Below are 25479 nucleotides of genomic sequence, written 5' to 3' on the forward strand. Positions count from 1 at the left end.
TGAGATCTCCGCAACGTCTCTATGATGTCTCGCTTCTCCTATCCCACGGCCACGGCCACGGCGACGGTGACGACGCGACTCCACACCCACCAGAAATAGAACCCCGCACGCGGCGCACCAGCTGTGCTACTTCTCTCTGTCGACCGGGCCCCATAGGTGGAGCCCGCACGTCAGTGACCCGTCCAACGTTACCTTTAACCTTTTCCCCAACGGCTGCCGCTTGTTAAAGCGACGTGGTAGTGGTACACCCTTTCTAGTCTCTCTCTCTCTCATCTCACTTGTACTGGCACTAACCACTCCGCTTAGCTTCCACACTACTCCAGTCTTCTGCCCACTCCAGCGCAGCGTGGCGCCGACCGCGATGCCGAGCTCCAGGCGGACTACAGGCCGCGGCGGTGGTGGAGGTGGCGGTGGAGGCGCGGGAGCGGATGGAGGTGGCGGGGACGAGCAGGTGCCGCCGTTCATGGGGAACAACCGCGACCACAACCCGCGGGAGCTGCGCTCGTGGGCGCGCCGCACGGGGTTCCACTCCTCGTTCTTCTCCGGGGAGTCCAACTCGTCGTTCGCCTCCTCCGCCGCGCCGCAGCCCCCGCCGCCGCCTCCCCCGGCCAGCTCCCGCCGCCCGCCGCGGCCGCGGCCGCCGCCGGGGCGGGACCCGGACCCGGACACGGAGGAAGACCGCGATCCCGCGCCGCCGCTCGATCTCGAGCGCGGCGGCCGCGGTCGCCGCCGCAGCCTTGGGGACCGCCAACGCCGCCGCATCGACCTCCGCGGCGAGCTCGAGATCCCACCGGGCTTCGGCGGCGGAGGCGGAGAGGCGGTGGGTTCGGCGGAGCCGGACGCGGCGAGGGGAGGAGCGCGCGGTGACGCAAGGAGGAGGAACGGCGTCGAGAGGGAGGCGGCCAATGTGGGCAGGAATGTGAACGGCGTGCACGCGGACGCGGAGGCGAGGAAGAAGGCGGAGGAGGCCGAGGCCAAGAGGAAGGCTGAGGAGGCTGAGGCGAGGAGGAAGAAAGAGGAGGAGAGGGACGCGGAGCTGGCCGCGTACTACCAGGAGCAGTGGGCGAACGAGGAGGAGGGAGCTGCGGACGGTGCCGCAGGCGAGATAGCGCCGCTGTATGGGGCGTCGGGACTCCGTTGTGGTGTCACCGAGAACCCCGGATGGGGTGAGTTCGCTGGTCCCAACTTTCTATTTCTCCATCATCCATAGCGATGTGCTGATATTATGGCGAATTGCAAGCTGCATTTTGCACGGAGGATTTTCTTGGTCAAGTGTTGCTGATAGTGATGTTCTAGGATTAATTAATAATCCTCGTGATAGTGATGGTGGCCATACTGACTTCAATTCATGTCCCTTTATCTTCGCAAAAAAAGTCATGTCCAATTATTTGCTACTCCTGATGCATTAGAATCAGAGCAGCTGATTTTTGCAGTTAAAATGGTTGAAGCCAGTTTTGTTGGTCAATTAATTGTAAATGTCGTTGGTTTCCATTCTATTTTCCTTGTAGAAATTGGAATACAAAAATAGCTGAAAATGGAATGAGGTATGTTTGTGTTAATTTACTACAACAATAACAACAAAGCCTTTGTCCCAACCAAGTTGGGGTAGACTAGAGATGAAACCCACAAGATCCAACTAAAAAGATGATGAGAAAATAATAATGACAATAAAGGTAATAAAAGTAATAACGGTACAAGGAAACTAAAGCATAAGTTATGGTTTTGGCACATGGATTGCTAACCTCCACGCGCTTCTATCCGTGAATAGTTCTTTAGGGATAGCTGAAAAATTAGTTGTGCATTATGCTCAATTTGGCTATGCATGGCTTGAGTGTGATCTGGTTATGTCATGGATGTCTGCCCCATATGCTTCTAGTGACTGCATTTACCTGATACCACTTGAAATGGCTGTAGTTATTTTGAAACACTGGAAGGAGGCCAACTATTTTATTGTTTTGTTGATATTTTACCTAGATATGAACTCAAGTAAACAATCTGCCATCATTGTGTCATCATAGGGATAGGTTAATATGGATTCTTATTTCATATTTCAATAGTATTTGCCATCTTTTGAGTCCCAATAGGAATATTCCAACTCCAATATTAATCAAACAACTAATGCTGGAGGTGTGTATTCCTTTTATCTGGCCTCCATTCCCGCATGAACTATGTTTAGCATTTAGGGTTTAAAAAGTGATTTTAGGTTAGCTGACAACTTCACATCACTTTATTTTGGCTAATAATGAAATTTGCAATTTTTAGGAGCAACACGTGTTAAGTTTTTTGTTGATTAAATCACACTATTTATATCCTTAATTATTCATTATAGTGGTTTAAAAAAAATCAATTCCTCATATTAAAAAGGAGGGGAGGCCTTCTTCCATATGAATCACACTATTTATATCCTTAATTATTCATTATACTGATAATTTCCATATTAAAAAGGGAGTATGTACAGGTGAAAAATATGTACAAGGATCATAGATTCAAATGGAAAATCAATTCCTCATTGTAATGATCCATTTTTTATATAAAAAAAAGTTCAGCAAGAGAGCTTCTGTCATTCTTTGATTAACAGAAAATAATGATCCAAATTTGATCTGTGATTCTTTCACTGTTTGATGATTTCTTATGTCAGTCCAATTGCAACTGCTGGGATAACTATTAACGTAATTTTCTCTTTCAATTGCAGTGCCCCTCATATTTTATGGCATACAACATTACCTGTCAATAGCTGGTTCACTTGTTTTTGTTCCTTTGATATTGGTACCAACCATGGGTGGATCTGATGTATGACCTTCCTTTCCTTTCTTAATTCCTCTATTTGCATTGAAAACTGCCTTCAAATAATAAGTTCCTTTCATGTGTCAGGAGGATACTGCAACTGTCATTTCCACCATGTTACTAGTCTCTGGTCTTACAACAATACTTCATACTTTTTTGGGCTCTCGGCTTCCATTGGTTCAAGGAAGTTCTTTTGTATATTTGGCTCCTGCATTGGTAATTGCGAACTCCGAGGAGTTCAGAAATCTTAGTGAAAATGTATGATTCAATCCTAGACTCCTTTTACTTGACCTACACTTCTCCTCTTGCATCATACACGCAATGTGGAAATCAGATACTAACCTGCATGTAATGCAGTTGTCCTTTTTTCTTTTTGTATTTCTGGGAGGTTCAAATGGGATGACATCATGTAGTGTCAAGCTCAACTTTTCCCTGGATATATATGACCAAACCGTTAGGATTCAAATTGCGGCCTGTTTGGAAGAGGGGGGGGGGGGATTCAGATCTAAATCTTTAGGGTTTAGTTCAAATTTTAACTTAATCCTAAAATTTCTGGAGCAATCCCACTCTTTACGATTCAAATTGGGGCCTGTTTGGAAAGGGGGGGATTCGGATCCAAATCTTTAGGGTTTAGTTCAGATTTTAACTTAATCCTAAAATACCTGGAGCAATCCCACTCTTCCAAACAAGCCCTTGGTGGTGATGCACTGGTGGGAAAGTATCCATCCTTTTGTACCAATTATTCAGATAAGGGTGCAGACTAAGGAACTAAGCATGCCTTGGTATCTGGTTTCTGTAGAAGTTGAGTGTAATCACATCTAAGTTTTGCAAATTGACTTGAATACTCAAAAGGGAGATAAACAAAAAGAGCTATTTAACAAAGCATGTGTGCTGTGGACTAAGTTACACTTAAAGTAAACCTGGAATATCTTGGCACTCAATTATTAAACCTGGCAACAGCATTGCACCCGTTCAAGCTTACCATGAGCTCGAAGATGGAAACTTTATGGTCAGTTGTGAAGCATGAACATTGAACTGCTGCCCTACTGCTATGGACAATGGGTCATGTGTATTTGGTGGTTTGGAAACATATGAGCTAGACATCACCCTGAAAATAGGAGTATAAGAACAAGTGATTTTAGCTATCAGATTTGATAAGTCAAGGACATCTTTGAAAGACCTCTAAAAATATATTCCTCCACCTTTACCCCCTACCAAGCCAGTTTCTAGTGGCAAGGACGCAAGGGTGTGATCTACATTGATCTGCACCAGCCAGATCTAATCTGACAGCACCCAAGATTTTCATTTAACCATGTTCTTATTCCAATAAAAATGTTTCCTTGGTTATATATAAGAGGTTATGTTGCATGTGGAGTCATGTTGCCAAGATATGATGTGGATGGCCTGTTATTGCATTGAGCTAAATTTGAACATTCAGCATTGGGTTTATTTATCTACGGATTTAGCCTTGTAGATACTGTGAGCAAAACTTTCACCGTTTTGAAGATAAATGGGTCTGCATTAATTTTGGTTTGTCCTGTATGACATGCAGAAATTCAAGCACATAATGAGGGAATTACAGGGGGCTATACTTGTTGGTTCAGTTTTCCAGATAATCCTAGGATACACTGGTCTTATGTCACTGTTCCTGAGGTATGTCAAGAAACCTAGCCACCCAACTTTTCCAGTCTAGAACACACACCATGAAATAAGAATATATCAACACCTAACTGTGGTTTTGCAGGTTAATAAATCCGGTAGTCGTGGCACCAACTATTGCTGTAGTTGGTTTGACGTTTTTCAGTTATGGTTTCCCTCAGGCTGGCAGCTGTGTAGAAATCAGCATGCCCCTCATTGTATTGGTTCTTCTGTGCACTCTGGTATGCCGTGACTTGTTCATATATTACCATTTTGTTTTCCTTGCTTCTGCTTGCTTAATGATGTTTTGTAGTGTTGAATCATTCCACTGTGTGTGTGTGTTTTGATCATGTATTGCTCCCATACCTTACTGATTACTGTACTTATCCATTTCAGTACATGAGAAAAATATCCCTGTTCGGCAACCATATCTTTCTTGTCTATGCGGTATTTTTCTAATCCTCTCTCCCTGTAGATTCATCATTAATATTTACGCAATACTGGGTTGTGTGCTGACTGCACTGGTATCTGTATTGGCAGGTGCCCCTCAGTGTTGCAATCGTATGGGCATATGCATTCTTCCTAACTGCTGGTGGAGCATATAACTTCAAAGGTTGCAGCTCAAATATACCCAGTTCGAACATATTGTTGGATTCATGCAGAAGGCATTTGGAAACCATGAGACGTTGCCGAACTGATGTTTCTACTGCATGGAGAACTGCTGCCTGGGTGAGGGTTCCCTATCCGTTCCAGTGGGGAGCTCCGACATTTCATTTCAAGACGGGTATCATCATGGTAATAGTTTCACTGGTTGCATCAGTTGATTCGGTAAGTAGTTTCTATCAGCAAAGCGACCACTCTTCAACAACTGTCCAAAAACTCCAAATGCTTAACAACTATCCTGCATTGGCATGTTGGTACATCTGCAGCTCGCAACATATCATGCTGCATCACTGCTGGTCAATTTAAGTCCGCCAACACGTGGAGTTGTCAGCAGAGGGATTGGACTTGAAGGGATTTCAACTTTTATTGCTGGATTGTGGGGTACAGGTACCGGGTCGACAACGTTAACTGAGAACATACACACCCTTGAAACGACCAAAATGGCCAGCAGAAGGGCCTTGCAGCTTGGGGCAGCCTTGTTGGTCTTCTTCTCCTTCTTTGGTATGATAGCATTTCTTTATGGCAATTGTATGTCAGAATTTATTTATTAATTGTGGACTTCCTAAATCTGATTTCCTTGGCTGCAGGGAAAATCGGAGCTCTTCTTGCTTCTATACCTGTGGCTTTGGCCGCCTCAGTTCTATGCTTCACTTGGGCGCTGATTGTCGCACTTGGCTTGTCCACATTGCGATACACCCAAGCAGCAAGCTCGAGAAACATGATAATAGTTGGATTTACTCTGTTCATCTCCCTGTCTATCCCCTCATATTTTCAGCAGTATGAACCCAGCTCCACTCTTATCCTGCCAAGCTATCTTCTTCCATATGCCGCGGGATCAAGTGGACCAGTTCGCACAGGCAGCAGCGGGGTGAGTTCTTGTCAGTTAATTGCTGGAATAGTGGGACCCCATTGACGATGAGGCAGTTAATTGGTCTAATACTTTTGCTGCTCTAACTAACTCCAAATTGATCTGCAGCTAAATTATGCGGTCAATGCCCTTCTATCCATCAACGTTGTGGTGGCTCTCCTTGTTGCGTTGATCCTCGACAACACGGTGCCAGGCAGCAAGCAAGAACGCGGGGTGTACATCTGGTCAGACCCGAGCTCCCTGGACGTGGATCCTGCGACCTTGGAACCCTACCGGCTGCCTGAAAAGATTTCGTGCTGGTTCAGGTGGGCGAAGTGCGTTGGCATCTAACGGCTCTGTGCATAGTGCTGTTGCAGCGCTCGGTGGCAAATATTATATTTATTCCATTGCAACCTGCTATAGTAGGATTCACTATATATACGGATGCTACCTGGTCAGGGGCCTCTTGCTGCGGTTAGCTTGAAGGCTCTGTTTTTTCACGGTTAGACTAGAGGAGTCTGAGCTCACAACCCCTGTAAAGTTAATCGGCTTTGTTAGAGCCAGAACCACCTACGCCATGTATTTTGCGGTTTGTAGAAATGCTACGTTCAGATGGATGATCATTCACCGTGTTTGCTGCAGCTTCGCACAGTTCTATACGAACAACACATTCGATGATCCCATACGGTGAGATGCATCTTACAGATCTGTAATTGCACCGCTTAAGTGCGACCCGACCGAAAATCTCTACACAGGAAGGTTAAAATGTTGCAAAACTTCCTGCAACATTCAGGAGCGAAAAACTTCATGAAACATATATAGGGGCAAAAGCCTTCCTGCACTAAACAATTTGCAACAATCGCAAATGATACTCCAAAGCATAAGGCTCTTTCAATTGTCTTCAAGATTTAAAAGGTATACTAAAATCAAACATAACAAATCGAATCTCCCTCCAGACGGAACAGGAAACACATTTGTGCAGTTTACAGTTTACACGACCTGTATAGACTAAAAGCTAGGGTACAACAGTATTTCGACGATGGGGCATGGTGTGCAAGGTTGGGTTCAGTTGTTCGTCGGGGCCGGCCTGCTGTATGAGCATCCTTTCCGGTTGCACACCATGCGGAAGGGGTAGTTCAGGTTGTTGCACTCAGGGCAGGTCCAGCTTCCTTCAGGGGCATCCTTGTCCTTGCGAGATGAGCTCGTGTTAGCTCCCTGCAAGAGTAAAACAATTCATTCTCCAGAAAATTAAAAAGGGGATGATTTGCATTGTGGTATTTTCTTTCCATTTTTTCAGTAATTCAAACAATTGTTGCAAGAGGGCTTTATCGATTTTTTTCTTAACAAAGTAGTTGCAACAATTGCAATTGAAAAATAGACTGCATTTAACCCAAGGTGAAAGCACATGCAGGGACCCCCACAATGCTGAGCAATGAACATACAGATCTATGTATAAATGTTTGTTCATTGCTCAGGAAAATGCTGCTACCATGATCAAAGCACAAACAAGATACTCAAACTTTGTAGGAATGGAGTAATGATAATCATGCCCAAGGGCTTTTAGTTCATGACAGTTTTGTAGAGTTTATTAAGTAAAACACCTGGAACTTTGTCTTATAATCAGATCAAAAGATCTATGTATAGTCCCTTTTGGAAAGAAAAGTAGTACTTCTGTAGTAACCGCAAATCCAGTAAAGGGGTCATAACGCTTACAGGAGTTGGCCTCGGAGCTCCACATTTCTTCATGTTGCAAGTGTTTCTGAAGGAAAAATTGATATTGTCACATTTGGGGCAGATCCAGTCACCCTCAGAAAGTCCATCGGGGCCTATAAATGAGAATTTCATAAGAAACAACCAGGAATGAAAGGCAAAATCGGTTCCATGTCAAACCCAGGATCTTTCAATGTCATGAAACCAATTTTTACAAAGAAAAATGGGGACAGGAAAACTATGTTGTTATACGCAATGTAGACAGGCAAAGGGGAAAATGAACAGCTATATAGCATTAATGAAACTATGATAGACAGGTTCTACCACCAAAGAACAGGCTAATCAATTGTATTTACTCTGCACCACTTCTCCAACCTCGATCGAGCAAATATGAAAGATAATAACCAAAAGGTGAAAGCACGACTTCATGCTGATGAAAGCTGTTTCATTTTCACCAAATGGTTTAATTAATAGACACCCAAATTTAGATGACAGTGTAGAAAAATCTATTACGGCCCTGATTAACATGAGTCAAGACATGCTTGCACTTCAAGGTTGAATTAATCTATTCAACAAGATATACAAAACTATCTAAGTTTTTTTAACTACTGTATGGAACCATAAGTTTCTCAAAAAAAATGTCATAAGCATCACTTAACGTTCAAGAAGATATCCAAAAATGTTAAGCAATGTCATCAGAGATAATCAATAAATGCGAATAAAATTACAAAGAGACTATTGAAACAGAATAATGCAGCGAAAAGGAGAGTCTCACTTACCTCCACGGCGCTTTCGTGAAGCACTGTTGTCATTGTTTTCCACTAATGCTCCACCAGACCATGGGCTAGAAACCTTTTATAGGCACATAACATTATCACAATGCCCCAAGAAAAAGGCCAATATGCAATGCATAAAAAGATTAAGGGTAATAGTGAAGACAAACCGGCATTGGCGATCCTCTAAACCCATAGCTATATCTGCCCAGCTCGGGTCCAGGGCCATATCCCATGCCTGTGACAATTACCAAAAAAGAATCATGAGCCAATCCAAGTAAATGCTGAAATAACAGCAATTATCAACTGTGGAAGAAATACTGACCACCCATCGGCCCAGGTTGACCATAAGAAGAAAAAAGGCCATATGAAGCAGGAGGTCCTACTGGTGGCCCATAACCATATCGCATCCCAAGTTGTGGATATGGAGCACCATAGCTACCAGATCCAAGAGGGATGGGAGGGGGGGCACCACTGCCACCGTAAAATAGAGGTGACCGATCATATCCACCGGCAGGAGGTGCTGGCATCATTCTCTGTAAAACAAACAAAAGTTAGTAAAATGCGTTACAAACTTTTGATACCAGTCATGTGACAGCATAACTCATTCCTCTTATATAGCTTTTATCTCAAACGCATAAACTTTTAAGCAACCACCACCAGAAAGACAGAAACATACATCGTTTCCCAGCTTGCACATGTAGATGTTAGTGGGGGCCTCATGCGACATACAGATTAGAAAAAGCTTTGGAAGCATGAATGAAGACTAAAACCTATATGTGGATGATTGCCCAGGATGCAGTGGGGGGGGGGGGGGGGAGCAAGCAATGCTCCATTATTGACTTGTTTTCCATTAGACACTACAGATCATTAATGACATTACTTGGGGAGAATCTACGACAACTTACTGGACTTGGACTCGGTGATGGACGGGGTGCACCACAGGCTCCACGGTTGCAAACATTTCTAAAACTGAAGTTGACGTTACCACACTGAGGACAATTCCAGTCCCCCTCCCTTACAGACACTGAAAATAGTAGAACCTTTTTTTAACCAACAAGACTCAAAAGTAAAACAAGAAAGTATAATGAGTTTCTTTTCCAAAAGGTGTCGGAAAAGACAGTGTAGTACACAAAAGACATTTTAACTCTGGGAGCTTTCCTCCGAGCAATGCTAAGTAAACCATGGAACTGACAATTAAAGAACACAAGCATGAATTTTGCAAAGGAATAGCAACCACTGCAAGCTAATAACCATAACATTTTATTATATCACATAACTTTATACTCATTTTTTGGGTGATGATCTTTGAATCTCTAGAAACTATTTTACACAGCTAAGATAAACCACATGTACAATCCACGAGGGAGTAAACAGAACCAGTTTTTTAAAAACTGTGGTACTACCAAATAACTTAAACAAACACATTTTGCTCTCCATGAGGACTCCATGCAATACACATAAGATCAACTACTCTACCATAAGAGGGGATCAAACATAGCATGCAAAGATTAAGACTTCCCAAGCCTAACCAACAGCAAAAAGTGGATACCACAAAAATTACCCCAACCGTACCGAAGCCAATTCTAGAACACCTCTTCTCTTTATTGCAACTACTCGAGCCCTCGGATCACGCTCAATCATACCGCGCACGCCCCGCGACTAATCAACCCCTAATTTCCCAACCAAACCCTGCCCGAGAATTCCCATAATTCCCCGCTCAACAAAACCCTAACCAGAAGGACATATAGCAGCGAGCGAAAACAGATCAGAGTGGGAGAGTCCCCATAGAATCTCACCGTCGTTGCGCGACCTCTTCGACAACGCGCCGCGGTTCTCCACCTGCGGGGCAGCACCCAAATCAATCGATCAAGGAGGGGGGGAAACGCGTCAGAGACCAAACCCTAGGCCGAGGCCGGGACCAGAACCGAAGGGAATCGGAGCCAATGGAAAGGGGGATTACCTTCGCGGAAGCCATGGGAGAGTAGAGGGAACACGGCGGCGGCGGCGTCGAGAGGAGGAGAGGAGCGAAAATTATTTGTTTATTTATTTATTTCTTCGGGGGCGTGGAGATGGTGAGCTGCTGTACGTGGATTCGCTGCGGCGCTGGCCACGCGCTGCGGTGTCCCTCGCTGTGAGTGGGGCAGGGTCGCCGCCGCGTGGAACCCACCTAGGGGCTTCGGTGGCCGACGGGTGGGCCCGGGAAGGACATGAGCCGACCGGATGTTCGCTGGCCAGAGACTGCCTCCTCCGAGATGGCACAAAAACAGTTGGTTCTCAGTGTCATCATTAGCTTGCAGCTGCACAGGAACATTTCTTCATACTGAAAGAGGTCCCAAATTTCTTAATAAGCATTTTAATTGAACTGTAGCAGCACAACGATCATCTCTACTCCACTTTTCAGCAAATTTTTGACATAAACCTCTAGCTCGATGATAAGCTCACAATACAGCCACTTTTTCTTCAGTTGATTGACCATCAGCTTGCACAGTACCTTTAAAATTGTCAGCTCGCGGTGGTAGTGGCAATGGCGGACGACCACGAGGACTAGATTTGTGCTGATAGTCAGGATCAGGACGGCAAAAGTCTTTTCGTTTCCACGGATCTCCAACTTCTCCGGCAAGTACGCCAGCAGTATCCATATCAGGCGAACATTGCATCATGACAGTAGATCAATAGTTGTTTCATAGCAAGCTAACATATCGACCAATTCAGAGAATTTTTCTATGTATTCTGCTACTGTGCTCGTTTGTTTTATGTGGAATAATTGCCTAATCAGGGTTTCATGTTGGTCACACCCGAAACGATCATGAACCATTTTGCGGAATTCATCCTAATTCATGAAGCGCACCTTAAGTTCTACTGATTGCAGCCAACGTGTTGTTGCTCCCGTGAATTGCATATATGCTACCTTGACCCACATACTAGACTGCACACGATACATGTTAAAGTAGTTTTTGCATCTAGTTTTCCACAATTTTGGATTCTCCCCATCAAACTCTAGAAAATGCACTTTAGACAACCTACCCATCCGATGATAATACTATCAAATATGCCTTGGAACAATTGGCTAGGTGAAGGAGGTGGAGAATGAGATGTAAAAAATTGAGGAGATGTGAAATTAGCGGTACCATTGACCGGGAGATTGGTAAAGGTGGTTATCAACCCATATCCCTGTTGTATAATATGCGATAAACAGAGCATGGATTTCAATATTCCATAAATAAAAATATAAGTGTATGACAGATCAACACTAATACACATGATCGTTGTACAAAAAGACAGCATAACTGATATAACAGTTCCAAATATTATGTGTAAAACATGGACTAGACAGCATAAAAAATATTATGAATAAAAGTGCTCCCAGATTTAATGAAACAACAATTGGCCCCAAAACTTTTAAAATTCTGCTCCCTAATTGTTCTAGTGTAAATATCATGGATAGAGCAATGTTTCCGAGTGTCCAACTAGCAAATAGAGTTTAATCTAGTTCTCAAACATCTAAATAATCATCCGGTACATGGCTATCATGATCAAAACAAAATCATCAAGTTCTGCACAGGGGTAGCAAGCTACTGTTGAATCAAACAGAGACAAGAGTCAATTTGCAAAAGGGCATTACTGAACAGCTAGCTATCCAGGTACCAAGTACTGGAAAGATTAAGCAAAACTGAGCTTACAACAGCACATATACAGGGATCACAGTGACATGAAATTGCACTGGGCGGCAAAGCCAACAAGAGTTTAAGTGTATAGGAACAGAATGAATAATCACCCAAAATAACCTCCAAGTATAAGCTTTGTATCACTGAACTAGATTCATCACAGTCCTATGTTAGGGTACTCAGAAACATGCTCAATCTCAATATACACTCATCATCATCAAGCAACCATAAGTACGAATTTGTTGTCCATAGAATAGAAGGGGAATAATACTCATAGTGCAATTCTCTGAAAAGCACCGATGAATGAGGCAAGGCATGGCTCACTAGCCGCTGTCTCAGAAATCCGATCACCCGCCAGTTGCCCCCGGTGAGAGGAAGACGGAGATAAGAACACCTCAACCGTACCACCACTGCAATACGGGCAAGCGTTAACGAATACAACTCCGAGGAGCACCAACACAACACCTCCACCGATTAAACTCCCAAATAGCCAAGCTCTGACCACCAGAACTGAGTGCAACTCAGCTCAAAATTAGATCAAGAAAAGCAAATCAGTGAAGAACCGTGTGAAGGAGATAGGGAAAAGGAAGAAAGCTGATTTCTCGATCTGCCTTGAGAGAAGGAACCGGCCTCCATCATATAGGGCCGGATGCCACCATCCAAACCCCAAGCAAGAGAGACAGTCGGCCTAGGGAGAAAAAGAGAGCCCAAGAGACATTATAAATTCATAATTTCTCAACAATCCCATCTCCCGGAATAGGTTGTCGACATGGTGCCTCTGAGGGCTGACGGCTGGTTTTCGATAGAAATGAGTGTTGTAGCCATCTCCAGGTTCTTGAGCAGACTCGTTTTGGTCGATGCTTGCTCAAAAACTGCTCGATCCATGTGCTTAGTGAGTCTGTTCACATCTGCCTTCAGATTGTGGACTGTTGTCCCTATCTTTGGCTTCCACAACCCCATCGCTTCCAAGGTCACATCCATAACCTTGAAGCGATCTTTGTTCTTTTGGTCGGAGTGCAATTGCTTCTCCAATTCCAGTTCCATGCTATCTATCTTCTCGAGAATCAATTTGGTGTTTGGATCCATTGTCCCAAGCTTCCACTGAAAACGAGTGAAATGCTCATGGCTATCCAAACTTAGGTGGTAGGAAGGAGGGTCTTGGATACTAGATGTGAGCGACCTCTATGGAAAGGGAGGTCTCAACAACAACCAACGAGAAGACACAGTTGATATCAGAGAGAACAATACCATGCATCTCTCATTTTCCTCTCATTCTATTTATACCGATTACAATAGGCCCAACCTACACTCAAGCCTCAAGCCCAACCCGACCCACACACACGTTTGTTATCCTTCTTGGCCCTAAGGCTCTTTCTTGGTTGCACTTCGGATGATCCATCCTTCATTGGCATTTCCTATGTAGTGCTAACACATTGCTAGACGTATTTCGGCCCATAGTGAGCCCATCACAAACTACTTGTCTCCTCTCCGGAACAGACACGTATGACAACTCTATATCTCTACTACTTAAAAAGTATGTAGTTGTTCTTGGACCAGGCAGAACATCATACCTCCATGTCCTGCAAACTATCCTCAAACATCACAGAAATTACTCCATAATGGTAACATCCTGCCACTTCCGAATCATCGGATGCTTTCCGCTCGTCCCCCGCTAAACCCAGGCAAAACACAACCACCCACGCTACCTCCGGTGCCCCCTTCCCACCTCCAAAACCGCAACCAAACTTGCACATGCGCCGGCCCATCGCCTGTCCCCCACCCACCGCAGTACTCGCCTCCCAGATTTGGCTGCACCGCCCCTGTCCTCGCCCTGCCTCTTGCTCGGATGGCAAGCTCGGCCTTGATACCCTCCTTCCCGCTCTCCCCCCTCTGGTGCACACCGTCGTGGACCACCGACGGCAAGGGGGAGGTGCCAAACGTGGACGTTGTGGATGACGCGGACGAGGCAGTGGATTTGGTCGACGGGACAGCAGACTGCAACAGCAGCGACAAAACGTGCTCAACGAGGACGCTGGCGTGATGCCACCGCTCGGGGTCACGGGTCATGGAGCACATGCGAGGGAAAGGAGGAGGTCGCCTCGGGATGGCGAAACACCGAGGTTCTGACTGGTTACACGGGTGTGCATGTCGGTGTGCAATGAGGGACTTCATCATGCCATGCAAGTGCAAGGGGACATCCAAGTGCGTGCATCGCGACTGCCTCGACCACTGGAGGGCTGTAAAGGTGAGCACTTCTACTCCTAGCTGCTCAGTACAACAGTGCAATCCCTGAGGCTGAGCGTGAGAAGCTGAAGGATGGTGCCTTTGAGGATGTCCTGAGGGCGGCGCAGGTTTACATCAGATTCAGATATCATTGGATCACATTTGATCCTTTTTGTTTTCTCTGCTCCTGTCCTAACCATAACCAATGTTTTATCATGCAGGAGGCGATCGTTATCCCGCCATGGGTTGCCCTTGCCATCCACCCTAGGCCTGGTGCGTGGGAATATGTGAGGGTCAATGTGAGCGAGCTTGCTATTGAGGAGTTGAGGGTCCCTGAGTACCTGTAGTTCAAGGAACAGCTTGTGGAAGAAGGGTATGATTTACACTTGAGAATTGTGAATTCCAGATATTAGGATCATGCTAAACATAATTTTTTTTCTTCATATATGATAGCTTGTAATTCTTTCGATGTATATATTTCAGAAACAATAGCAACTTTGTGTTTGAGCTAGACTTTGAGTCATTCAATGCGTCCTTCCCCTGTCCTTCTATGTCGAAGTCCATTGGAAATGGTGTGCAGTTCCTCAACAAGCACCTGTCGTCTAAGCTCTTCCATGACAAAGAGAGCATGTACCCTTTGCTCAACTTCCTTCGCACGTACAACTACGAGGGGGTGGTGAGCCAATCTTTCATTTGTTTCCTTAGTCTAATGTTACAGCAGATATTTTTAGTCAAATAGAATGTCATAAAAATTTATTAGTAAAATAAAAACTTTGGATCATCAACCTGTGATATGTTAGCTTCTTACCTATTGATCCTAACATAGCACAGTTGGTAGACTTCCCTTAAATGTTGATCTGTCAGATAATAGCAACCAAAAGTTGCCGATTCTTCTAGGCACGACAAGAGGGCAGGTGGGCCTCCAAGGTGCTCCGAGGAAGGCTGAGGAGCATCTGTCTAGCCTTCCAGCAGATACGCCTCAAACTTTTACCATAGGTACTGATTATATCTTACACTCATTTTCACATTAACCCTGTGAAGTTATGTAGTATTCTTGTTACTTAACAAATTTCATCTGATTGGAAAAAATAGGTTCTGGGAACTTGATCTGGAGAAGGGTTAGGGTGATTGTGCTAAGCGTAAGTAGGAGACTATTCACGTCCTCTTGGACCTTCTTGAGGCCCCAGATTCGCCCACATTGGAGAAGTTCCTTGGAACAATCCCCATGGTGTTCAATGTTGTCATCCTCTCCCCCCATGGTTACTTCACCCAAGTTAATGTCTTGGGTTACCCTGACACTGGAGACCAGGTAAAATCCTTACTCAGTTTTGACAATGATACACACTTTGTCCACTAAACTTGTTCTTATTAATCTTTGTTTATAATTACCTACAGGTTGTCTACATTATAGATCAAGTCTGTGCTAGCTAAAGATCAAACAATGTGGTCTTGATATCACACCAAAGATCCTTATTGTAAGTGTCATATCTGATATGCTAAACAAAAAACTTTTAAGCTAAAATGATGCAATAGTGAAGATTTCTTTGGTTTTGCACAGGTCACCAAGTTGCTCCCTAATGCAGCTGGCATCACCTGTAGTCGGTGTCTTGAGAAGGTCATTGGCACTGAGCACTGCTGTCGGTGATATAGGAACCAGGGATCCCCGAGTCCCGATGCCAGAACAGCAGAATGCCACGTGGTGCCTTCCCTTGGGGACTATTTCCCCGAGGACCCGAGAAGGCAATTTCGGGAGAGAGCGCTCGGGGCCATGAACAGTGGTCCCCGAGTACCTGAGTTCCCCGAGGACCCGAGAAGGCAGTTCCGGGAGAGGGCGCTCGGGGCCATGAACAGTAGTCCCCGAGTACCCGAGTTCCCCGAGGACCCGAGAAGGCAGTCCCGGGAGAGGGCGCTCGGGGCCATAAATAGTGGTCTCCGAGTACCCGAGGACTCGAGAAGGCAGTTCCGAGAGAGGGCGCTCGGGGCCATAAACAGTGGTCCCCGAGTACCCGAGTTCCCCAAGAACCGAGAAAAGACATATCCGGAAGAGGGCGTTCAGGGCTATGAACAGTAGTCCCCGAGCACCCAGAGTTCCCCAAGGACCTGAGAAGCCCCTTGCCGGTGGACCCCATAAGGGCTCAGCGGTGAGGTGTCAATTGGTAAGAGACCCGATGCTGCATTTAAGAGGGAGCGTGGCCTGTCACTTCCAACCACTCCCCTCATGCCTGCTGTCAGTCCCTACCACCGCCTGGCAGGGAGGCGTGGGGAGATTTAATACGACTGGTCCCATCGCACGTCATCTTGCGTGGCTTGGAGATATCGTCGCTGGGCTCGAGGCTTATCGCCTGCCCCCCCTGCTGTGTCAGGCCTGCTCTGACCGAGCGGGCATACGGGGTGGTTCAGCGGCTGCCCAGTGGGCCCCCTCCTGCAAACGGCTAAAGCCGTACGTAATGGGTGACAAGACCGGTTGGGGACACACTTTTCACCCCCTGTAATGCCGAGCTGCAGCCCATGATGGTTGCTTTCCATTTATGGCTCATAGGGACTTGTGCCCTCCTTTCTGGGCACGCCAAGCCTCCCCGACGGTATAAAAGGGGGGTGGACACCCCGGAGAAGAAAAAGCTCAAGAAGTTGAAGAGGACGACGGACGGCAGACAAGCCAATGAAGTCAGGACACATGAAGCTCGAAGCAAGACCGAAGCTCTAGACTTAGACAAAAATCCTTGTAACGCAAGAGATCCACAGAGAGGCATTCCCAGAGCAATAATAGTATACACACAGGAGTAGAGTACTACGCTCCGTGCGGTCCGAACCTGTCTAAAATCCCTCGAGCATTTACTCCACTAGCATCCGATCATTCGTCCCACCTGCATCCCACATACTCTCATTTAATTCACGTACGAGGTAAATTCAGAATCATCCCCCGGCCGAATCTCAAAGGGGGTCCCTCCGGATCCCCGCTTGAGGAGTTCATCCTCCGACAACTGCCAATCCTTCATGTGCCATTTAGAACTGAAAATGGAATTGTTCGCAAGTGGATCACGCGCGCGCGCGATGTATCTTCTATCTCTATCATTGTGGATGTGAACTTGATCCTACAATTCTCATCCTCACTGTTATATTTGCATGCCTTGGTAAATCAACTAATATTCATACTTATTTTACTGATTATAGCATTTCTCATATTATGTATGATTATTGTGTGTCTTGATTTTGGAATCTTCATCTGAAGTGTTGTTGGCAAAAGTATTGCTTCAAAGAGTAATGTTGCAAGTGCCTCTGCTGAAAAAGAAAAGGCCAAGGATGTTGGCCGTGGTTACTTGCATATCTGCATCAATTAGCTGTTGCAAGGTTTACATTGACTACTATCTTTTGTTCTATTGTGATTTATCATCTGCTTACACTAAGTATACGGTTGCATTATTATTAAAAAGAGAAGTACTCTCTATGATTGTAAATATAGGTCGTTTTAGCCTCATTAACTATTCTCTAAATATAAGTCATTCTCGAACTTCTATGCACTTTTTTCTCTTTTGTTCCCTTCTTACCCATGTTTAATAAATGCTACCACTCTCACAAATGAATACGTTATCTTTTCCAATGCAGAATAAATAAAGGGCAACAAGGTTATTTGATCTACTTTCTTAATCTCTGTGTACAAATCTAAAATGACCTACATTTGCAATCGGATGGAGTATTATTTATTTTCAATTTCTTCCTCGAAAGTTTAATTTTTTTTCTTGTTGTTTGTAACTTCTTTACTAAATAGATGGGCAAGAGATTGATGGAAATTGCCAAAAAGGAAAGTATTCAGGCTAAAGAGTTGTGCTCAGTATCTTTTCCGGGTTCTGCTACTGATTTATGATGAATATATTTCTCCTTTTACAGCTATTGACAGGTATTGTCCTTTCTTTAGTAATTACGCTAACTGCAGCAATGTGTGTTGCATTCATATTGCATCGTTGTATATAGTCTCTTGTATGATTTGATAGCTCATGGATACATGTATCGTCATCTTTTGATGTTGATATACTTTGTGTAGGATATGATCTAAATATTATTCGTCCTAACATTTAAAAACCATAGCAACGCATGGACACAATACTAGTTTATACAAACAAACGCAACATGGTGCACGCTTGTACGTGCAAAACCAAGACCTATGGCTATGGTGGACATTGAGGACCTCAACCTCGGAGGCAACATTGACGTTACGAGACCAGAGCACGACAATATGAGCAGCTGTGGAACGCTGTCCGGTGGCGCCTGTGTCGCTTTCCCGCTCATCGCCATCTGCATCTTCCCAGTGCTCAATCTTCTATTGTGCCCATCAGACTGCCTCCCTGGGTGTTCGCGTGGTGGCTATTGTCCTGCTCGGCTTCGTCATCACAGGTTGTTGTTGCATTTCTCTCGTGGAAGCTTTTCTTTGCGGCAATGCATAGGGGAAACCGCAAGCCGATCGAGGAGTAGTGCCACCGCCATACAGGGGGGAGCACTGAGATCATCCATGCATATAATATAATGCGACAAATGGAGATCGAGTTAAGTTGATCGATCAGTTCTTCTTCGTGTTACTGCTATCCTAGCATGTTCTTCTTCTCGTTGTCGCTGCTGATATCAAGTCATTGTGTAGTTTGTCAGTTTAGGATCTGTTTTGCAAAGCTTCAGCCCATAGCTCCATATCAGATATTGTATTTATAGGTTAAGATAAAATGATTTAAGTCTCTATTTTTAGACTAATATGGAAATAAAATGGTTCATCCAAATACTCTCGGTGTATCTGCAGTTCCAGCTCTACGAATTTCTAGAGTTAGGAATATTCAACTCTAAGAATTTTTAAAACTAGAACTCTGACAAAAAAGACCTTAATTTGAGTACCAACATGGATCAAGTCAGACACTTAAAGATCAATGGATTTTAATTTTTTTTTAGGCAAGATCAATGAAATGCAATTGCTGTGTGACAAATTAATTAATTAAGGGAAAATCTACTTTACTCTCTCGAAGTATTGCGAGAGTATAGTTAACCCTCTAAAATATTTTTTTATCTACTTACTCCTGATGTAAGCTAATATTACAAACTCAGTAAGTTAAGTAGATCAAAAGATACTTTCCACGAAGTGGAATAGGGGTCATGTTGTATGTGTGAGTATTGGGAACTTATATATATACACATACCCATTTGAAATTTTGTAAGACTAGGCTAATGTCGCTCCTTCATTAGGCGAGAGCAAGGTCTCGCTCCATGAATGGGTCAGCCTGGCTTGTTGCTGACCTGGCACAGAAGGTGTCGCCCTCTGGCGACACCTTTATTTTGCCTAATCAGAGGGCAACAGTAAGGTGTCACCCAATCAAGAGGAGACATCTTGTTGTCCCCTAACTCGATTTTGTTTATGGCAGAATAGGCATTGTTCGTGTGCCGATATTTTTTGTTGTTGATTCGTCCAATGCCATTAGATATTTGTGAGATATTTTGGATACCCGGATTTGTCGTAAATGAAAGGTTGAACACAATCATTTTAATGGGAGCTATGACATACATGGTGGTATATACAGTACACGATCATGTACCGTGTCTAAATCTGACATGCCTTAAGGAATTTAAATAACAGGATTATAACATCTAGTTTACTGAGTGCAACATGAGTACTTTCCCTTCCTCACCACTTCTGGACTTGTCTCACGCACCTAACATGCTCTCTCGCGCTTCCTCTCCCTCTCTGCCTCATGGTCCTCCGTTATCATACGGTTATGCTCCTTCCTTATCTTCTGATGCTCCTCCTGAATGCGCTTGCGCGTAGCCTCCCTCATCTCGTCAGCTTCCATCTCATGGAAGCGTCTCCAAGCAGCGCAATGCTAAGTGTGAAGGAGGAACACATCCGCTTCCGACTGCTCAGTATCTAATCACTGTAAGAAGTCACATAGTGGTAGCAGAGACTACAGTGGAGACCAAAATATTCAGTGGTAATTCTCAATTGTATTTGGAGTAGTTTGGCCAGAAGTAATTACCTAACGACGGGAGCCAACATTGGTACTGTCCTGGGGTGGATTGTATTCATAAGGTTGCAGCACATGAAGAACATCCACAATTCGACACGGTAGAAGAAGCCTATCAGCATGCAACCTGCAACCAAAATACAGTTAATGAACCGTTGCAACAACAAGCTGTAGACAACGTAACATTGAAATGATACAAACCTTATGATCCAGGGAGCGTCAACCATCATGAGCTCATCCGGTATATGGGGTTGTAGTACTGGGAGCTCGTCACCCTGCACGACGGTGAGGTACGAACGGTGCTTCACTTCGAGCTAAGTATCAAGCAGCTCAAGATGCGCCATATCTGCATGTTCAAAAGTTATTTACACTTTGATAATCACAACAAACATAGAGTAACAAGTGAGAGTACAACATATGACATGAGAGATTAAACTGTTAAATATGTATACAAATATGTTACCGTAGTCCCATACATACATTCCACATGGCACAATGTACTCATAGAAAATAAGAATCATAACTTAACACGGTACAACCTCAAACATAATAATAATCTCACTACTACAATGTTGCGAATACGAATATTTATCACACAACGAATTACAACATTAATCGAACTCAATGAGTCGATGCGACCGACGATTGATGGGCACAAGGACGTCTCCCATCTGTAGCTAAGCTTCAGCGGGGTTGGTACTTAGCACACTGAATGGTGCATTTCTTGTAAGTGTGCTATGTTTGGTTACACTTGTTGCACTATTTCAAGATCATCTCTCTCCATCTGTTCAATTAGAGAAGAGATTTATTCCCACTTGTCTGCCTCACCGATGGATTCAATCGGATCATCCGATGATTATGTAGCATCCAGTTCGCCATCCTCATTACCCTCTTCCTAATCACACTCTTTCTCATCACCCTCCTCCTCCTCTGCATACCCCATCATGCATCTTCCTAACTCCTTCCTTATTCTTCCATTGCATAAACAACATAGGTGACCAACCTCTTTCCACTACATCCTATAGGTATATCCTCCATACTTGATTTTTAATGAGCGGGTACATCTCCTAGTACACACCATCTCTCATACGGTTGCCAACAATGCTAATGCTTATCTCTTGAACTTCAGGGTCTATTTTGAAACCTGGCATCAACCAGTTGTATAAGTGTCCAACACTCTTCTGCATATGTCTGAAAATACTATCCATTGACTCAAAGACCGACAGTACTACCCTTTTTTGACCATAAAATATTTCATTGTCCCATAAAAAATTTATAATCTATCACTTATCCGATATACCTGCCAACCATCGATATAAAACTCTGACATTATTCCGATAGAACATAAAAAAATATACATAAATCTACATCTATAATAATGCAGCATTGATTAAAAATATGATCCAATAGTTAATCTACATTGCAGTAAAAAATCCCCATATCCCTACATCAAAATCTCTAAACCCTACATCTATTACCTAAGTTCTATCTATACTATGTCTAAATCCTACATCTAATACCTAATATATATCTAAATACTACATCTAATTACTAAACTATATCTAACACTAGTTCTGAACCTAGATCTGTATTCTAATCTACGTCTAAATCATAAATCTAACCTCTAACCTATTTTAAAATTTAGCACTAGTGACTATCTTACCAGGTTTATAAAAAATCAGAGTAAAAATATATCTTTTTCCTCCGGTAAGACTTCGCCTCCTATTTTCCCTCCCTCCCTTCCCCTCTCCTCCTCTTCTCCCTCTCTATGTGCTTCTCAACTAGGCTACGGCTCAAATGACATGCTGACGTCGACCCGGAGTGCACGACACCCTTTTATAACCAAAAGGTCTCATCCGTACAGGGGCAACACCTTTTAGGTGGGGCCATTGTGGGGCGCTGTGATAGAAATCTCGCCCATTCACAAAGCGAGAGCAATGTCTCACTCGATGAATAGAGTGACATATTGACGTAGGCCGTCAGACCAGTCACATTATTAAAATCAGGCTGGTATAATCGTAGGGCTCATAAGGTATTGCCTGTTCATGAGGTGAGACCTTACTCTCACCTGATAAACAAGCGACTGTAGCCCATCTTACAAAATGTTCTACCGGACATGTAATTTTGTAAATATTAAAAAATATAGAAAAATTTCTGAGTATTGGTGCAAAGCCGTACTCTACCTTTTGCAAACCAGCACCCAAGTTTCTTTTATATTTAATTTTTGAGAGGACCAGCACCCAAATGTGTGGCATGGCATACTGATTCCAATCATTCCAGGAGACAAACAACGGGCCGACCCTCCGACTCTAAGGCACATAGCCCGTTATTGGACCTTTTCTCTGAACCGTTGACTGGATCTTTTGTTGATGCTAAAAGATATCATGCTAAATATGGAGTATTTCATGTGTAATATCTAGCAAGCAGCATTTAGAATACCTTGGTTGTGACGCTATGTCATTAGATCTTCATCGTCACCTAGCTCAGGAGGGGACCGTAAGAGCGTGGATGATCGACAGCTTACCCCTTGATAGTCGAGATCAAGAATAGGTAGCAATGTAGATTGTAAAAGAGAACATGACTATATGAGCTAGAAAAAATAGATAAAAACGAAAGGTAATGTAAATTGTGTTTGATCAATCGAGAATCAACCATGACTCTCTTCTATTTAAAAGACAACAGGTCTTAGCTGTAAGAGATTAGACTCTAATTTAAACCGTATAAGACTTACAGATATGATTCGGTTATACCATCAGGTCTCTAAACCTTCTATAACTAATATATCTTATGTATTAAATCACATAAGTTCTCGTATATCTACCCAAGTATCATTTACTGTGTAGTCTGGCATTCTTGAACTCAACTACCTGCTCGGCCTAAACCAACGTGCTCAAAATTTGAACAGCCACTGCTCGGTCTCAACCGGTCCTTCCACCTGCTCGGAGATGCCCGCGTCCTTGGATTCGACCAGTCACTGCTCGGTCAGACTACCTACTCGGAGACCAACATGCTCGAGATTCGAACAGCCCTTCTGCCTACTCGGAGATGCTCACGTGCTCGGATTCGACTAGTTGTTGCTCAGTCCGACCACCTGCTCGGTCCGATGTGCTCGAATCCGACCAGTTACTGCTCGGAGATACTCACGTGCTCGGATTTATCTAATCGAAGATACCTGGCTGAAGATCACCTGGTCCAGAATCATCTACTCGAAGCCTATCTAGCCAGAGATCACTCTCTCAAAACCCTCCTAATTGTAGATAATCTACTTAAAATTCCCCTTATCGGAGATTCCCTACCTGGATTCGATCAGCCTTGCAATTTTAATCTGCTCTTCGGTCTCGACCAGCTTCCGCTTTCACCTTCTCATCTTCCTAACATACGTGTTCCGATGTGCTAAAACTTCCAGGTCCAAGACTCTTCTCAAGATATCAATTTCTATCATCAACACCTTTCTTAATTTCCTTCTTAAACAAAGACCTATATGCATGTACTCCATTGACTTTCCATTTTTTATAATTAGGAACAACGTGCTGACTTAACTCGCAAAGTAATCGAGCCATGGCATAAATAGCTCGTCTTGTTTCATCCGAAAGCCACAATAATCTTCTACTCTAAACTTCCAAACATCTTATTATTCTACGGAGTATTCTGGCGCTCTAGTCGCTCTACGATCCTGGATGAGAGGTTCAACATCTCCTTACACGTCATCATCCCGCATACCTAGGAGCGAGCTTGTTGCGTCAGGGCTGTCAATGAGCTAAGCTTGTGCGAGCTTGTTATTTTAGGCTCGAGTTTGATAAAAGATCAAGCCGAGCTCGAGCAAGACTACGATAGAGATCAAGCTAGGATGCGCTCGAGTAGGCTCGAATTTAGCTCATTTAAGTTTGATAATGGAAGAAATCTCGAGAAAACTTAAGTAAGTCTTGTCACATTGGTTGGTTGTTATGATACGATCACTTAGGTATGCTTAAGAATGATCTCTGTTTTCGTCCCTTGCAGCGTCTGGCATTAGAGATACATTAGGCTTGCAAGCCTCGACCTAAGCTCGAATTTGGCAGGGTGGTAAATTCAAATAAAAATCGCAATACTCATTAGGCTTGCAAGCCTCGACCTAAGCTCGAATTTAGCTTGTTTTTTAATCGAGCCTAGAACGAGTCAAACTTGAGTAGCTCATAAGTTCCGAACTTTTTGATAGCCCTACCCAAGAGATGTGTCATATATATAGATCCCTCTAAATAGGGACCACACTTAGAAAGAGCTACCTATCATTCAGATCAATCATGCAATTAGTTTCCCAAGGATTAAAGAAAAAGAAAACCTTGTTAAATTTAGGAAAATGAAAAAGAAAACTTTTATTCGATCGCTACTCGAAAAGAAGCACTAGACTTTTACATGCCACTAAAAAAGAACCTATGCGTGCATTAATCCACGCATGGCTACAACGCTTCGACTGGTCTCCAATTCTGACTCTACGTCTCGACTTGAGCCTGACCGACCCACCGCGCGCGGTAAAAACTTGGTTTGATTTTTTTGGATTTCTATTTCTTGCATGTAAGAAACTAAACTAAACAATCTGGATATGAGTTAGTATTTAAAAAGTTCAAAAACTAGTTTATAAGAAAATAAATTAGAAACTAAGAAATTGGTTGAGGTGAGTTTTTTTAATTTTTTATAGGCTAAGAAGTTAAAAAAATTATTATAAAATCAATAAAAAATCATCCGTTAAAAACCAAAAACCAGAAAAACCCAAAGTCAAAACCTCAGCCCTCCCCGTGTCCGTCGGTGTGGAGCCCAGCCCTACGACGTGGACGGCGCGATCGAGAGCTAGCTACCATGGCACCACCTGCCGCGACTGCGAGGCCGATGCCGTCGACGTTGTCCCCGCGGTTCTGCGGCTGCACGGCGGACTCCGTCGCCGTAGCCCCGCGCACAAATCGCCAGGCGCCGGCGGCGTCCTTCGACGGCCTTGCCTCAGCCGCACGGCAAATGAGGCAGGTATGTGCGCGGCTTTCTAGCCATACGTGCACCCGCTGCTTCTCGTTTGTTACTAGCATGCATGTTCGAGTTCCTTGTTCAATCCAATCACGTTGGATTCGTTAGCAATTCGTTCGCCAATCTCTCTCTCTCTTTCTCTCAGCTGCACCGCCGGTCTGGTCGTCGCTCGCGACCTTCCCTCTAAG

General features: G+C 44.0%; 2 protein-coding genes and 1 pseudogene across 3 annotated transcripts; 2 read left to right on the forward strand and 1 right to left on the reverse strand.

The window, feature by feature from the left end:
- The first annotated feature begins 256 nt into the window (after positions 1 to 256).
- On the forward strand, positions 257 to 6765 carry LOC133890540 (nucleobase-ascorbate transporter 11-like). The gene is made up of 10 exons (XM_062330942.1): positions 257 to 1166; positions 2693 to 2790; positions 2872 to 3042; positions 4337 to 4437; positions 4529 to 4664; positions 4819 to 4869; positions 4963 to 5250; positions 5352 to 5586; positions 5673 to 5953; positions 6062 to 6765. The coding sequence occupies exons 1-10, from the start codon at positions 362 to 364 to the stop codon at positions 6281 to 6283; spliced, it is 2388 nt and encodes a 795-aa protein (XP_062186926.1). The 5' UTR covers positions 257 to 361; the 3' UTR covers positions 6284 to 6765.
- Positions 6766 to 6798: 33 nt separating this feature from the next.
- LOC133890541 (ranBP2-type zinc finger protein At1g67325-like) lies at positions 6799 to 10529 on the reverse strand. Of its 2 annotated transcripts, XM_062330943.1 has the most exons (8): positions 10379 to 10529; positions 10215 to 10257; positions 9324 to 9442; positions 8741 to 8951; positions 8586 to 8653; positions 8422 to 8494; positions 7646 to 7758; positions 6799 to 7147 (listed from the first exon to the last, which is right to left on the reverse strand). In XM_062330943.1, the coding sequence occupies exons 1-8, from the start codon at positions 10391 to 10393 to the stop codon at positions 6998 to 7000; spliced, it is 792 nt and encodes a 263-aa protein (XP_062186927.1). In that variant the 5' UTR covers positions 10394 to 10529; the 3' UTR covers positions 6799 to 6997. The 2 variants fall into 2 exon arrangements, with proteins under 2 accessions (XP_062186927.1, XP_062186928.1); XM_062330944.1 differs by lacking the exons at positions 9324 to 9442; positions 10215 to 10257 and having other exon boundaries at positions 10379 to 10515.
- A 3400-nt stretch (positions 10530 to 13929) lies between these two features.
- Positions 13930 to 17644, forward strand: LOC133890288 (sucrose synthase 2-like; annotated as a pseudogene).
- Positions 17645 to 25479: the final 7835 nt, after the last annotated feature.

The sequence above is a fragment of the Phragmites australis genome, chromosome 14 (assembly GCF_958298935.1).
Source record: "Phragmites australis chromosome 14, lpPhrAust1.1, whole genome shotgun sequence".
Taxonomy (NCBI): Eukaryota; Viridiplantae; Streptophyta; class Magnoliopsida; order Poales; family Poaceae; genus Phragmites; species Phragmites australis.

What these genes read in the sequence shown, in the direction of transcription:
- LOC133890540 (XM_062330942.1), top strand. Translation starts at nt 362, where the DNA reads ATGCCGAGCTCCAGGCGGACTACAGGCCGCGGCGGTGGTGGAGGTGGC. An exon ending in TCAGAAATCTTAGTGAAAAT is followed by an intron (nt 3,043 to 4,336) that starts GTATGATTCAAT and finishes TATGACATGCAG; the next exon opens with AAATTCAAGCACATAATGAG. An exon ending in CTTATGTCACTGTTCCTGAG is followed by an intron (nt 4,438 to 4,528) that starts GTATGTCAAGAA and finishes GTGGTTTTGCAG; the next exon opens with GTTAATAAATCCGGTAGTCG.
- LOC133890541 (XM_062330943.1), bottom strand. An exon ending in CATCACCGAGTCCAAGTCCA is followed by an intron (nt 8,952 to 9,323) that starts GTAAGTTGTCGT and finishes TTTGTTTTACAG; the next exon opens with AGAATGATGCCAGCACCTCC. An exon ending in TCAACCTGGGCCGATGGGTG is followed by an intron (nt 8,654 to 8,740) that starts GTCAGTATTTCT and finishes TAATTGTCACAG; the next exon opens with GCATGGGATATGGCCCTGGA.